Genomic DNA, 16,623 nt, shown 5'->3' on the forward strand with positions numbered 1-16,623 from the left:
CCCAAATACAATATGATGTTGACCCAACAGATGGCAGAGGAGAAAGACAAAACAAAAAAAAAGCCAGCCCCTTGGTGATACTTTCGAGTCACTAGATCAGGCTTCACTTGAAACCAGGATCTACATCTAGAATTTTCAGTTATATTAGCCAGTGAATTCTCTTCATTGTTTAAGCCAATTTGGATCCCAATTTTTGTTACTTGCAACAGAAATCATCCTGATATAAAGTGCCAGTGAAAACATGTTGCATGGTCGTGAGAAGAAGAGTTGGTATGGACAACAGCAGGATTCTCTACAGTATTTTTAGTGAGAAAGCAACCTTTCCAAAGTACTAAAATACCTAAAATACCCATGGGCAAGGCAAATCTAGAACAGATGGTAAAAATCTTCAACTGTGCTTGGTAGGTATAACTTGATTTGCACACACTGAGGGAAGAAGTGATCAAAAGAAAGTAAGAGAGGGAACTTTATGGAATGATGGAAATGCTTTAACATTTTGATATAGTGAAGGACACGAATGTATGCATTTGTCAAAACAGCCAACTATGTACCTGAGATCTGTTTATCTTATTGTACATAAATCATACTTCAATTTTAAAAAGTGAATTTGAATCTAATCATGCCTCCATATCTAACTACCAGTTTACAGGGAAGACAAGGGATAGAGGAGCATGTTACCCAACACCTCAATGTCACATCAGTTACATCCAGAATATGAGAAATTCTACAAATGCCAATGATCTTCAAGAAATAAATGGTCAGAAAAAAATAAGAAAAGGTGAGGAACTTACAGATTAAGAGAGACTTATGAGACATAACAGCCAAAAGCAACATGATGGTCTTGAGTTTGAATCTGACTCAAATCAACTGTAAAAACATTTTTAAGACAATTGGGGGAAACGGAACACGGACTGGGTATGACATGAAGGAAATACTGTTAATTTTGTTGGGTGGGATAATGGTATTTTAGTTTAGTTTTTCTTTTTTTAAAGTAATCTCTACACCCAACATTGGGCTCAAACTCACAACCCCAAGATTAAAGATTGCATGCTCTACTGACTGAACCAGCGAGGCGCCCCTAGTTTTGTTTTTTTTTAAACCCTTATCTGTTAGAGATGTATGTGATGAATAATGGTTCAAAGTATATGACATCTGGGATTTGCTTTAAAATTTATCAGTCCCCTCCCTTGAAAAGTGGAAGGTCAGATGAAACAAAATGTTATTCACTGTCAGAACCAGGTGGTGGTTACAAGGGATTCATTGTACTACTCTCTCCAATTTGGTGTATGGCTGATGTTTGCATCATAAATTTGAAAGGGGGACAGGGACAAAAGGGGCTTTAAAAAGATAATAGATACCAATGAAGAAAACAGCATTAACCCAATACAAAGGGAACCAATATGGATTACACCGTATGTGTTGGAAAGTCTTTGTTCCCTAACTATCTTCTCATTTATTTCATCTTCTCCGAATCCCTATCTTACTCACATGGCTACCATGCTTTGGTCTGGTACCTTCCTCAATTTTCAGGGTCAGCTTCTTAACTGACTTTTTTTGGCCACCTCTTCAATGATTCTTTTAACTCAAAGCCTCTTTAAAAATGGCTTCTCTTTAAGGAGTTCCCAGTCCCGATGGCTAGTGCCCACCCTGTGTCTCGATTCTGCCTGCTAGACTGCTTTGCCTTCACGACTTACTGTCACTTTGGACTCAACTAAATGCCACAGCTCTCTCCCTAAACCTGAGTCTTCCCCAGTCTTCCTCCCGCTAGTCCTCCTCCCAGGGGTGAAGCTACCCCCATCATTCCTGACGCTTCCCTTCCTGCTGATGTGAATTAACCATTCACCCCAAGGGCTTCTTAAGGTTGTCACCTGCCCTTGACTTTCCATTTCTCTGTCCAACTATACAGGAACAAATCTCCCCACTCTGAGCCAGCCTATAAATTGCCATGGGGATAATCACACCAGAGTGCCCCACCCCCGCCCGCTTGTGCGTGATGCTCCTGCTCAAAAACTTCAACGGACTCCCCACCACCCTTAAGTCAAAAACCCAAATTAGTATTCAAGGTTCACAACAAACTGGAACCTTCCCACCTTTCTCATAGATCCTCTCAACGAGTGATTTTTTTCTTTTTTTATCAAAGGAATCATGTATCAATAGTTTAAAAATACAAATAGTTCTAAAGGAGGTACAATAAAAAAATAGCATCTCCTTCCCTACCTCTCCCCATTGCTGATTCCTGCTCCTCAGAAACAACAACTTTCAATTCTCAACTGCTTCTTCTATTTACAGCCATGTTTCTGAATAACATGCTTCTTCTATTATGTCTTGATTTCTGTCATATGAGACGTTACTTGTGAAACTTCCACTGTCAGAGCTGAGCATTTATTATATCCCACCCCACAAGACACACAGTGCCCTCTCCTCCCTCAAGACTCCCAATGTAAAAAAATCATCAACTCAACATTCAGAGTTTTTATTATGGCTTTGTAGAATACTAGAAATACATTTCCTTACTTGTACAACTTTTTCTTTTTTTCTGAAGTTAAAGAATTATGTATTTCATTCTGCTTGGTTTTCAAGAACCTATCACTACTGCCCTGCCAGATTCTCGTAGCACAGGTGGCCTTTCAGTGTGAGTTAGATGTGCCTAGCCATGTCTCTCCAAGCACACTTCGTCCTATGTGGACACCTGTCCTCCAGGCCAGCTCTACATCACTGTCCTGAGTCATCTTCCCTCACCTTCCTCTTGGGAACATCTTTGGCCCCTGAATGGAGTCCCCTATGTCCTGCATCTCATGACTTCTTTCTTGGTTTCCTCTCATCTGGTAGAACAAATCATCTAGTAGCTTCTGAGAAAGAATGCACCAGTGAATTGTTTGAAACACTGAAGATACCTTAATTTCAACCCTCACAGTTGAGTGTGAAGATGACTAAGAGTTAGGCGCCTGGGTGGCTCAGTTGGTTGGGCGACTGCCTTCGGCTCAGGTCATGATCCTGGAGTCCCGGGATCGGGTCCCACATTGGGCTCCCTGCTTGGTGGGGCGTCTGCTTCTCCCTCTCCCGCTCTCCCCTCTTGTGCTCTTTCTCTCTCATTCTTTCTCTCAAATAAATAAATAAAATCTTAAAGAAAAAAATTGTTTTAAAGATGACTAAGAGTTGATTTCCAGACAGGAAATAATTTTCCATCAGAATTTTAAGGATCCAGCTCCATAGTTGGCTGTTGAGACAAGAAATGGCATTCTTGATTCCTGATCCTTGATATGTACCCTATTTTTACCTTCTGGAGGCTTCTGAGATGTTCCCTTGTCATCCTAAAATTTCACTAGAATGTGCCCTGGGGTCACTCTTTTCCTATTCTCTGGGTTGGGCATTTGGTAGGCCCTTTGAATTTGAATACTTTACCTCTCAATTCTAGCAAAATCCTTTCATTCTTTCCTTGATAATTTTTTATCCTCTATTTCTAGTTCTTGCTAGAACTATTCATGAATGATGTTGAAGCTCCTAGACTCATCCTCCAATTTTCTTATCTCCAACATTATCTTTCAATCCTGTAATTTTTATTTCTGCTGTTATATATAGTTGACCCTCGATCGGCAAGGGTTTGAACTGTGGGGGTCCACTTACATGTGGATTTATTTCAATAAAAACAACACAGTACTGTAAATGTATTTTTCTTCCTTATGATTTTCTTAACACTTCCTTTTCTCTAGCTTACTTTATTGTAAGATTATAGTATATAATACATATAACATACAAAATACTTGTTAATCAATTGTAAGGCTTTTGGTCAACAGTAAACTATTAGTAGTTAAGTTTTGGGGGAGTCAAAGTTATATCCATATTTTCAACTGTGTAGGGGGTCAGCTCTCCTAACACCTGGGTTGTTCAATGGTCAACTATATATTAATTTCTAAAAGGCCTTCTTGGGATGCCTGGGTGGCTCAGTTGGTTAAGCACCTGCCTTCAGCTCAGGTCATGATCCCAGCGTCCTGGGATCAAGTCCCCCATTGGACTCCTTGCTCAATGGGGAGCCTGCTTCTCCCTCTGCCTGCCACTCCCCCTGTTTGTGCGTCCTCTCTCTGACAAATAAATCAATAAAATCGTTTTAAAAATCTAAAAAAATTAAAAATAAAAATAAAAGGTCTTGTTTCCTGCATGGTCCATTTTATGGTCTCCTGTTCTTGCACAGATGCCATATTTCCTCCCAAATTTTTGAGGATATGAATTATAATTCAGTTTCACCTTCCACATTGTTTTCACCAAGTCCCTCTTTCTCTGTCTGCTGGTCTCAGGCTGTTCTTTCACATTTAAAAGTGAGTCATTAAAATGCTGAATGGACGCTCTGGGTATCCAGGTCGGGGTGGGCTGACCAGTGGCTTCACTCCGCTGTTTGACTAGAAGACCCCCAAATAGCACAATCTGTAGTTCTCTTCCCTTAGACTGGTCACTTTATCCAGAAAAAAACTCCAATCTTTAACTTGGGGACAGTACCCTCGCTTAATCCCTTTTTCTCTGAGTTCATCTCCGCCTCCCGCTACGGCTGGAGCCCACAGGCCAGCTGTGCATGTCCATGTGTGGGAGAGGCGTACACGTGTGCAGGCAGGCATGTGACAGTGGGACGCAAGTGACGGTTGACAACCTGAGAACGTAACTGCTCCCTGCACAGATTTTTGACTTACCTTAAGGGTTTTTAAGTCTCATTACACACACACACACACACACACACACACCACCCCAATGTCTGATTGCTGAGGCTTTCCAGGTCTCCGAGCTGCAAACTGGCTGGCTTCCCAGGGGATACCCACACTGCAAGCTTGGGTTTCAGCTTTCTCAGCTCTGCCATTTATCTATCAGCAACTAAACTTTGATTACCATCTCCCATATGCTGCTTCTCCTCTTCCACTCCTTTATCATTATACTTTTATTGCCATTTTAGGGGGTTTTGAGAAAGGAATGGAAATAAACATATGTTCAATCCACATGTTTAACTGAAAGTCCTCTGCACTGGTGAATTTCAAACTTCTAAGCAGCGTAAGCCTACCCTTGATTCCGGGTGAATCTTACAAAGATTGACAATCTATAAAAACAGAGCAATGGTTGGAGGCCCAGTGAGCCCTTTTACTCTCTCCACTTCCAGCAGGCATGTCCGCTGCACCCAGGTGCCTTGCTAGACACACTCTGAGCATCTTTGTTTCACATAAACCTTCTACCCCAGCAAAACTGCTCCATGAATCATTCCCTACAGATATCTTTTACATTCACACTGTTCTCCAAACCTGGATCAACTTCCTCTTGTCATTTAAGTCCATCTCCAGCATTTCCTGCAAGACCGAGTTTGAGCCACCTCCCTCTGTGCTCTATGGAGAGCCCTCTCCCTGCTCACCTCTGGTCTGAGCACCACCTAAAAGCAAATTACTACGTTCATCTTTAGTTACCAGGGCCAATACTTTTTGTTCCTAGATAAAAAATGACCATTTCGGGGCACCTGGGTGGCTCAGTCGGTTAAGCATCTGCCTTCAGCTCAGGTCATGGTCTGAGGATCCTGGGACTGAGCCCCACACCATCGTTGGGCTCCCTGCTCAGTGGGGAGTCTGCTTCTCCCTCTCCCTCTGCCCCTCCCCCTGCTCGTGCGCTCACGCACACTTTCTCTCTCTCAAATAAATAAATACAATCTTTAAAAAAAAAAAAAAAAAGACCATTTCTCATACAAGCATTCCCTGGCTCTAACAGAAGGGGGGTGGCCATGATGAAGTGAATCCTTTGGCTCAATCTCACTCACTCCTGGATGACTAGGTCTGCTGAGATAATAGCTCCATCTGTAGTTTCACGTGTGATGTGTGAATGGTAATACTCCCCTGGGGTGGAACTTCTCCTACTAGTTAGCGATGAGAGCTGAAGCACTCTGTTCTCTCTAGGCTCCCTGTTACAGAGCAGAAGTACCTGCCAGGGGCTCAGAGGTCTGTGACCAAAACTCAGTAAAAACTAATAGACTAGGCCTGGGTGGCTCAGTCGGTCAAGTGTCTGCCTTCGGCTCAGATCATGATCCCAGGGTCCTGGGATTGAGCCCCGCATTGGGCTCCCTGCTCCGTGGCGAGCCTGCTTCTCCCTCTCCCTCTGCCTGCCGCTCCCCCCTGCTTGTGCTCTCTTCTCTCTCTCTGTCAAATAAATGAATAAAATCTTAAAAAAAAAAAAAGAACTAATAGGCTGAGCCATCTCCCAATAAGACATTAAAACTGTCCTGAAAGTAAGAAAGCTGGATCTAGTGTCCCACCTCAATACTTAAAGAAGAATCAATCCTCGGCCATTCTTAGAAGACACCATTAAATATCTTCATTTAGATTCCATCCAAATGTTCACGAGATCAAGGCCTACATAATTTATAGACCAGAGAGGGTAAGAGGGAGCAACCAGAACACTTCTAGAGTTAAGGCTGCTTCTATTTGTTTTTATTATTTTAATTCAGTTAATTAACATATAATGTATTACTGATTTCAGAGGTAATGCTGCTTTTAAATATATGGGCTGTCAACACAAAAAGTACAAGTGTAAAATGCATCCTGTTAAAAATCAATGATTAATTTGCAAGACATTGGAGAAATTTGACTACTGACTAGGTATTCGATGACAGCAAGGAAATACTGTTAACAATACAGTGGTTTTGCTTTCAATAAGAGAGCACTTTTTAGAAATACATATCAAAATATGGATAAAATTATATGATGCCTGGGATTTGCCTCAAAATGATCTAAGAAAGGGGGAGAGGGCCGGGTGAGGATTAAAGATCAGGAGTCGGCAAATTTTTTCTATAAAGGGCTACAAAGTAAATGTTTTAGGCTTGACAGGCTATACAGTCTATGTTGCAATTACTCAACTCTGCGATGAGCATGAAAACAACCATAGACAATAAGTATAAACAAATGAGTATGTCTGTGTTCCAATAAAACTTTATAAAGACAGGAAGAGGTCGGATTTCGTCCACAGGCTCATAGTCTGCCAACCTCTGGTATGGATGAAACAAGACTGGCCATGAATTGGATAATTACTGAAGCCAAGTGTTGAGTATGTAGGGATTCTCTCTACTTAGTGCATATTTGAAATGATCCATCATAATAGGAAAATTTCCATAATTTCCAAAGTAAAAAGTTTGACTTTTTTTTAAGAAGTCAATATTTTACTTTGGTTAAATATGTAAATAAATATTCTGGACTTAAAGTAGAAAACAGAATGAGGACTAATGATGACAGATTATTTCATTTCCAGAAGGGTAAGGAAAAAAAGGAAAACACAGCATTCTCCCAGAAAACTGAAACTAAAAACAGCCCATCCATGGAAATTTGTAGGACCAGAAGGTGAGGTGGTATTTGCCTGGCACATACCTGACCGCTGAACCAGAGTACAAGGGTTTTCCTGATACTCCCCACATCTGACATCCTCTCCCTCTACAAACTTGGTGGGGAGGTGTCCATATGTTCTGCAGGAGCCCTTCATGACTGCTTTACTGGGAGATGATTCTCTCCTGAGAGCAGAATACATTCTCTTTTGAAAGCTCTCAGGACCAAAAGGCGCATGTGGAAAGAACTTTCTGTCCCTGGCAAGCAGGGAACCAAACCCCTTCTCCTTGAACTTGGACAATCTTCCCTCACTTGGAAGCCTCACTCATCCTCTGGTTTTAGAGAACTTAGCTTCGTTCTCACAAAGCCCAGCTGAACAAGAAGCACCCTTCAGGGGCCGATTGGGCATAGGATGCTGTGAAATGCATCAGCACCCTTTCTATCTTGGCTTCCTCGTGTCTTTTTTCCCCAGAGATGCTCTAAAAATCCTAGGATGTCCTAAGAAATGAGAGGAGAATTAAGTGAATAGGCAAAGCAATCAAGTGACCAGGGAAAAACATCCCTGTACTTTGCTACCTCTGCAGAAAGAGAATGAGAACCCGGCTCTGATAGGGTACCTCTGTAGGTGAAATAACTGAGGGCATCAAGATACCAATGGCCCAAGAGGCAGGATTCCTAGCTCTCTTTCCTCCAGGACCCAACAGCCAAGGTAGTTCTGAGTATCACTTACCAAAAAGCCCATGGCCATCAGTCATAGCCAATACAGTGAATGTGGGGAGAAGGGAAAATAAAGAGAAGAAAGAATGTAGAAGGAGAAGACAATGGAAGGGGGGAAAAGAGAGGGAAAGGAGCAGAGAGTAGAGGGAACTAAAGAGATGGCTACGGCAGTGTTGGTAGACAAGCCAGTGGGTGACTCTTGGTGCCAGTTCTAGAGTCTCGGGGCTTGCCAGCCCAAGCCTTACCCTGGAGGAAGAGGCCGCTCCCAGGTGGTGGTCTTGGTATTATGATCAACATAATAGACACGCCCATTAGGCAGCTCTCGCTGTTCCCATCTGAAAAATAAAGTCAAAGGAAGCATGAGCTACACGGCTGAAAGGCATAAGCCCTTGTTTGAGGAGTCCTTTGCTACTGTGGCAACTTTAAGAGGACAAAGATGACATATGAGACCAGCCCAGGGGTCAAACCAGCTCCATGCTATCACTGACAAGTGGCACCCAGGAGTACTTCTTGAGAACAAAAGCTCCCCTTTATGAAGTCAATGTACTAGAATATGCCATGGATCACTCTAGCTTCTCCTAAATGACCCATGTGAAGCTACATTCTATGGACTTTTCCAAATCAGTGTTTCATGGCCATTTCAGGATCAAAGATCCCTTTAGGAATCTGATGAAAGCCAAGGACACTTTCCTTCCCAAGTGTACTTACCAACAAAAATTTGTATGTAATTTCTGGGCTTCACAGACCTCACCCAAAGTTAATCTAGGGACCCTCCAGCCTTTGTAGCCTACACTACCTTTTAAAGTCACAAATTATAGGATATCCCTATTCTCCCAGCATCAAATATATTCATGATCACATTTCTTTTTAAAATATAAGATTCATTTACAGAGGATCTTTAAAAGAGATCTGGGTGAATCAAGAAATGCAGCATACTGTTATTTATTGACTACTCTCCTCATACTATTTATTGACTTCTCATGAGTCTGTGTGTAAGTTAATATGAGATAGGGGTGCCGAGAGTGGCCATTCTGTGCTAATGGAAGAACAAGGTAGCAGACGATCCAAAGAAACAATCTACAAGCAGATATTTTGGTATCTGCTTATACAGCCAAGGACCACCCACTCCCATACTCCTATTATTCCCATACTCAACGCAGTCTAACAATAACTCCACTTACTCAGAACAGAGTAGTCCATATATAAAGGATGCAAATTTTTATATTTATAAAATGATCACCACTTTATAAAGGATGTTAATGGTCCCATTAGCCTTTATGTTTTACATTGATTTCATTCACTTCTACTTGTGGATACTGCCTAGGGGAAGGTAACCTTTTCCAGGAAGTTAGTACAGTCAGTTCTGCTGAAATGCTTGTTTTGAAAACATAAATCTTTCCCAACGTGATTGATACATGAGGGAACAATGTGAGCATAATGTGAATTTTGGGTTTGCTTATGCATGACTTTTCCTTTTAGAAACACGAAATGCATAAAGACGACTTCCCCTAGCTGACTCAGTCATGTAGGAATACACAAAGCCCATGTGCTTCTACCAGCTGCCTCAGTTTATTACATGCTGTACACCATCCTCACCCACATCTGGCGTTACCACTCCCGTTTGATTTCAGATAGCCCTTCTTGCACCACTTTGCGACAACACTCACAAGCTCAAACTCTTCAGACACCCGCTTCCACAAGCACACTTCAGGTCTTTTCATGGAAACACACTTATTGTAGTGTTATGTATCTCAACCATTTAACATGTGTAAAACTGTGCTACCATCATTATTAGGTTCCTATTTTTCATTTGTGTCACTGACACATTTTTTAAAAGATTTTATTTATTTGAGAGAGAGTGAGAGCGATCACAGAGGGAGAGGGAGAAGGAAACTCCCTGCTGACACAGGGCTCGATTTGAGGACCCTGAGGTCATGACCTGAGCTGAACGCAGATGCTTAATCAATTGAGCCACCCAGGCACCCCTGTCACTGACACCTTTTTGGATGTTATACCCCTAACCCATTCTTTTCCTGTAAGCCCTGTAGCTTTTATTGCATAGTTTTTTGTGGTTTGTTTGTTTGTTTGGGTTTTTTTTTTTTGCACTGCGTGGTCATTTTTAGGAACACGTATGTAAGAGCAGAGCAGACTGAATACTGAAATAAATGTCCTAACTTCTATTACTAAGCATGGTGTGGCTATTCCAATGGACATTAGCTTTATTCAATGCTGTTTCTCATTTAAACCAAAATATCTGATCAGCAGCCTGCACTGATCAACACCTCAGAGGCTGGTTCAGATACAGATATACATGAGGCTTTTAAGGCAAGAAAAGGAAGGAGGGCACCATCACCCTCTGAGCATCTATAATGAGCTATGGGCTCATGTTCTACTAAAGCAGTCTTTGCCTCCATCCTTTAAGGTGGTATATGCCATCACCGTGGGTGAAACTGAGGATCAGAGAAGCTAAATAACTTTTATGTGTCATTCTAACTCAGCTCTGACTCTCCAGCTAGTGAGTTTTACCAGAACATGCTGAAAGGAAGAAATGTGGAAAAGGAAGGTCGACTGGAATTTATAGGGAACCTACTACCCAGAAAACAAGGTGCCAGGGGCCTTCCCAATCCCCATCTCAAAGTGAACAGCACTGGAGTCCAGGGAGGGGGCCCTGTAGAATCAAGACAATGGGGGAGTAATTACAGTGGGTCCACTGTGTTCATCTCTAGGCTCCATTTTAATCATAACCCTCTGCTCCGAAGTGATCTACCAGAAGAGGCTGCACATTTCACACCACTGGGAGGGTTAGCCCTGGGAACAGTGAGGTCCAGTGGTTCCACAGTCCCACCTCTCAAAAGGGATCGACTACTGGCTGGAGGGCCAGAGTGCTACCTAAACCGTTAACATGTGCTCGAGAACATCTTCTCTCCTGGGTATTCTTGCTCAAGGTTCTGGTTAAAGTGGATATGGGTGACTTGACCCAGGTGCCCTATTTCCTCCCATTGCAAAAAGAAGATCCTTAACACTTCACTGTTTTTTATTAAAAGGGCAGCATATTCTGCCAAAAGTGACCAGATGAAAATGTACCCTGGGTGAAAAGTTAAAGACTTTCACCCTCTAGATGCCCTTCTGAATCAAAGACAAAATAGTAACAAATATTACCAGCTCGAGAGGCTGGTATTTCATCTATGGAGAACCTTTCATGTGAGGACCTCTCAGCAAAAAAGCTAGGCTAACATATCATGGCTTCACACCAGATCCTCAAACTCCTCCCGTCTGCCTGGGAATAAAGCAGCATATCTGATACCCTCTTTATTCATCTGAATTTGGAAAGGAGATAGTCTTGAGAAAGATACTTGGCTTACGGGTTAAGTACTGAAATATGGAAGCTGCTCAAGGAAATGGCAACAAACTACTCTTTCATAACATTTGCTCCCAGGAAGGCTTAAGCGGCTGAGAACTCCTTAGCATTCCCTGAGAAGTTAGCTAGCTCCTTCCCTTCCTTGGCCATTTCTGGCACAAAAGCACCAATAAAACAAGTCAGCTCATTCTGTAGTCACTATTTGGAAACGTGTCCATAATATGTGGATAAGGCCACACCTTTTAAAAAAGACAAAATATTTGTTGTAGCAATTGCAGATAAAAGGTGCCAAACACACATTTTTCTTTATTCCAAAAATTCTTTTGTTACAACTTTCATCTTATAAGTAGTCTCTGCTTTTATAATTCATTTCAGGCGAAGAGAAAACTTTGGTTTTGTTATACTTTGGCTGATATTTTTTTTTTTAAAGATTTTATTTATTTTTTGACAGAGAGAGAGAGAGGGAACATAAGCAGGGGGAGTGGGAGAGGGAGAAGGAGGCTCCCCGCAGAGCAGGGAGCCCGATGCGGGGCTCGATCCCAGGACCCTGGGACCATGACCTGAGCCGAAGGCAGATGCTTAACGACTGAGCCACCCAGGCGCCCCTATACTTTGGCTGATATTTTAATTTGAAGACGGGATAATACTTAAAATTCCATGAAGTCAATGTCTTTAATTGACACAGTGGTATTCCCACACGCTGGCAGAAAGAAAATCGGTGTGAAGTCCTCTTCACTTATATTCAAAAGTTACAGCAGCTCTTTCCAAGCCCGGATAAGATCTGTCCATCCCATCTTTGATCCCAGCTGATCCTAGAAATGAAAGTCTCTCTTTCAGGGACTGTTATTGTCCAGCAAATCTCCATGTCCTTCTGTGAACCCTCTCAATTGGCGTAACTGGAAAAACAGTTACCAGAGGAACAAGACCTTTCTTGCATTACCTTTTTTGATATCTACATTTTTTTCCTTTTACAATTGGCCTCCTGCTCAGATTAAATGTCCGTGTGGGTCCTCCCTGATCCATGACCTGGCCTAACTGCTTTTCTTAGAGAACTCTCGACTCCTCCCTTACCTGCACGGCTCCTCAGAATTCACACAAACCTCTTGCCTCCATTCACTGCAACACAGTCGGTCAATTCCAGCAACAATCAAAAGAGCCTCCCAATTCTCCTGCCTCCTCAGTAGCTGCTGACCCACATAGATTAAGCCTTCCGACTGTCTTGGTTTGGTCTCCCCATGCCAAGAAAGTGATACTAGCGGCGACCTTTCATCAGCACATCCCTGTCAGGGGTTAGGTTTCTGTCCCTTATAAGCATCTTCTTCACACTGAGATAAAAAGGCTTTTCAATCACACTACCCATGGGTCTCAATACTGCATCCTGGTCACATGGTCATATCCTCTCCCACTGAATAGCTTTCTTTGATGCTCTCAGGAACAGTGTTCAAAGCATCAAGCTTGATTCAGGTCCCTTCCCAACACATTGCTCCTTGGCCTTCAACGAGTAACATTCAGTTCGACCATGGACTACACAGGGTCTTTGTATTCCGAGGCACTTCAAAAGTAGTCTCCAATTTCAATTAATCGTAGGCAATTTTTTTTAACTTAAATCACCTTTGCTCCTATGCTTTTTATTCAGTTCTGTATCTTCCATGTCCATGCCCTAACCCGCCCCCTACCCCCATTGCCATCATTAAAAGGGTACAAAATCCCATTGTAAGGATGACACCCAGTCATTTCTCTCCTGTACAGTCTGAAAGGAAATTGTCTGGTCCCCTAAACTACATTTCTTATGGAAGGTTTCCTAAAAGGTCTTCAGGAAATTCTCATTCTGCCACTCAACCAACCCTGATCAACATGCCACCTGGTCAGATTTCCCTATGTTTAGACAGGATCACATTTTCACCAAGAGTAGGATTAAGTTGGGAAGTGCTGAAAGGCAGGCAAGGAGTTCAGGTTAATGTCAGAGATGTTCTCTTTAAAAGGCCCTCTCAGGGGCGCCTGGGTGGCTCAGTCAGTTAAGCGTCCGCCTTCGGCTCAGGTCATGATCCAGGGGTCCTGGGATCGAACCCCGCGTTGCGCTCCTTGCTCAGTGGGGAGCCCACTTCTCCCTCTCCCTCTGCCTCTCCCCCTCCTCATGCTCTCTGTCTCTGACCAATAAATAAATAAAATCTTTAAAAATAATAATAATAATAAAATAAAAGGCCCTCTCAGGGGCGCCTGGGTGGCTCAGTCAATTAGGCATCTGCCTGAAGCTCAGGTCATGATCCCAGGGTCCTGGGATCGAATCCCACATCAGGCTCCCTGCTCAGCGGGAAGCATGCTTCTCCCTCTCCCTCTGCCTGCTGCTCCCTGGGCTTGTGCTGTCGAATTAATAAATCTTTAAAAAAATAATAAAATAAAAGGCCCTCACAGATTTACCTATCAATGTGCTCAAAAATTCGATCTTAGTAAGAGCATTATTAACTGTTACTATTTACTAGTTTGCACATTTTTACTAATACAGGCACTGGGCATTACTAAATTGATTCTCATTCAAAATACACTCTGTTAGAGGGACGCCTGGGTGGCTCAGTCATTAAGCGTCTGCCTTCGGCTCAGGTCATGATCCCGGGGTCCTGGGATTGAGCCCCGCATCAGGCTCCCTGCTGGGCGGGAAGCCTGCTTCTCCCTCTCCCACTCCCCCTGCCTGTGTTCCCTCTCTCGCTGTCTCTCTCTGTCAAATAAATAAAAAAATAAATAAATAAAATTCAAAATACACTCTGTTAGAAAACAAAGTCAGGACGGAACCTTTACACGCATCAAAGAAAAGATGCCTTGCTGGCTACTTAGACAAAAATTCAACTTCAAAAAAAGACACTGAAAAGTATTCTTAAAACTGCCTATGTGGAAGTTGAACTCCCCACAGGCCAAAACCCCATGGAATTCACAGTTTCTTATTTTATGCTTGTCTAATAACTGACTCTGAACCAAATCCTACTCCCCAAGCTTTGGCCACTTCCTGGGTGAACCATAAGATTTATTTCCTCTGTTAGGGACATTTTTAGACGTTTATGAGCCAGAAATCTAGGTGCAAGGGAACAAATCTCCTGCTCACTATTTTCATGGCTTCAGTAGATCCTTTGTAAACTGGGTAGGAAATGTGTTAACTCGGTCTTCCCCCAAGAAACTTTCTTCAGATACTGAGCTGTCCTTTCAATCTAAGCACACTAACCCCTTCTTAAGAACTATCAACAACCAGCACTTTATACCCTTTAAGCAGAGAATGGCACTGTTCAGCAGCAATCAAGGCTTCTGAATTAAGTCTGTTTTTCTTCTCCTTCAACCATCCAATTTCTTTGCATTGGAAAAGTCTCCAAAGCTCCTCCGTGAAGGATGACAATATTAAAATGTATGCTTTCACAGAGAGGTAAGACAATTCCTGAAGATGGTGTACATTTAAAAAAAAAAAAAGTTTACCATTTTTGCTGATAACAGATTTTGCAGATAAATTTGGCAATGCAGAGAAATAGTCACTTTTTAAAAAATAGTTGGTGGGAGCAAAAATGGGTATACTCTTTCAAAAGGGCAATTTGGCAGCTTGGTCAAAAACCTTTCCTATGTCCTGTGAATATCCTGTAACTCAGCAGCTCTGCTTCTAGGATGTATAGTGCGGAAATAATTATGTGTCAAAGATTTAGCTGTAAGTACATCTGTCACAGTATGTTACAGCATGTTACACAAAAACTGGAAACAACCTAAATGCCCCAAATGGAGGATTAGTACAATAAATTATGTCATTTCTATAATGGGTATAACAGTCACTGAAAATAACATGATAGATAATATTGACTTGTCCAGATATTTACCATATATTGGGTGGAAAAAGCAAGTTAACAAATAACACACATAATATAATCAAAATTTTGTTTAAAAATCATGTAAATATACTATTTTCATTAAATCTAAAATGCCATCAATTGTATGCTTTAACATACCACTAAGAAAGAAGAAAAAGTGCTGCCAATTAACCTTGTAAATTACATCTTGATTTTCAAGTTTAAATGTGAAATAACAAGCGTATCAGAATCAACCAAATGTGGAGAGTGTATGTGTGTAAAATTTTTACATCAGCATAAGGAAGAAGTTTAGACAAGACACAAATGGCATACGAAGATTAACAAACATGGCTGCTTTAAATTGTGAACTCCCATACAAGGACAGGCAACATCAAAAAGTGAAAAGATGAGCCAAAGGCTGGAAGAAAACATTTGCAATGCACAGAATTAAAAAGCAGTTAGTATCCAGCATATATGAAGAAACCCCACAGATTAGAGAGAAAAAGACAAATAGCCAAATAAAAAAAAATGGACAAAAATATATGAAGAGGCAACTTACAAAATAGGAAATCAAAGAACCAAATAAAAACATGTAAAAGAGGTTCAATCTCCGTGGTAATCAAGGAAATTAAAAATAAAACCACAAAGAGATACCATTCACACCCATCAAACTGACCAAAGGAAAAAAAAAAACTCATTATTATTATTTTTTTTTAAAGATTTTTATTTATTTATTTGACAGAGAGAGAGCACAAGCAGGGGAAGCAGCAGAGGGAGAGGGAGAAGCAGGCTCCCCACTGAGCAGGTAGCCCGACGCGGGGCTCAAACCCAGGACCCTGGGATCATGACCTGAGCTGAAGGCAGACGCTTAACTGACTGAAACACCCAGGTGCCCCACAATATTAAGTTTTAGCAGGAATGCTTATGCATGCTCGTGGGAGTACGAGTATTGGTGAGCAATTTGATAGTATCTACTAAAATTGAAGATCTTCAACCCCTACAATAACATTCCAGCTCCAGCACATGCCTTAAAGAAACAGACATGCAGGGGCGCCTGGATGGCTCAGTCAGTTAGGCATCCGACTCTTGGTTTCATCTCAGGTCATGTTCTTAAGAGTCCTGGGATCCAGCCCTACATCTCGTGCTCCACATTTAGCAGGGAATCTACTTGAGGATTCTCTCTCTCCCTCTCCCTTGGCCCTTCCCCCCCAACCCCCGCACACTCTCTCTCTCTCCAAATAAATAAAATCTTAAAAAAAAAAAAAATAGACATATAACCAAGATATGCACAGGAAAAACTTCATTGTATGTTTATAATTGTGAGGAGATAATAATAGTATAAATATAAAATATGCAAACATTTATTTAGCTGTTATATTATTAAATATACAAATAGATGGTA

General features: G+C 41.8%; 1 protein-coding gene across 2 annotated transcripts in view; it reads right to left on the bottom strand.

Moving 5' to 3' along the window:
• WWP2 (WW domain containing E3 ubiquitin protein ligase 2) overlaps positions 1-16,623 on the bottom strand; it is a 168,358-nt gene that overhangs the window by 21,946 nt on the left and 129,789 nt on the right. Inside the window, exon 9 of one of the 2 annotated variants that reach the window (XM_045870060.3) lies at positions 8,294-8,383. In XM_045870060.3, the coding sequence (XP_045726016.1) occupies positions 8,294-8,383 (90 nt within the window). Of the gene's footprint in view, positions 1-8,289; positions 8,384-16,623 lie in introns of those variants that run through there. The other variant, XM_064581536.1, reaches the window with a different exon arrangement.

Source organism: Mirounga angustirostris, unplaced genomic scaffold (genome assembly GCF_029215605.1).
Source record: "Mirounga angustirostris isolate CCGP_5_RB_7025 unplaced genomic scaffold, mMirAng1.0.hap1 SCAF_16, whole genome shotgun sequence".
NCBI classification, from domain to species: domain Eukaryota; kingdom Metazoa; phylum Chordata; class Mammalia; order Carnivora; family Phocidae; genus Mirounga; species Mirounga angustirostris.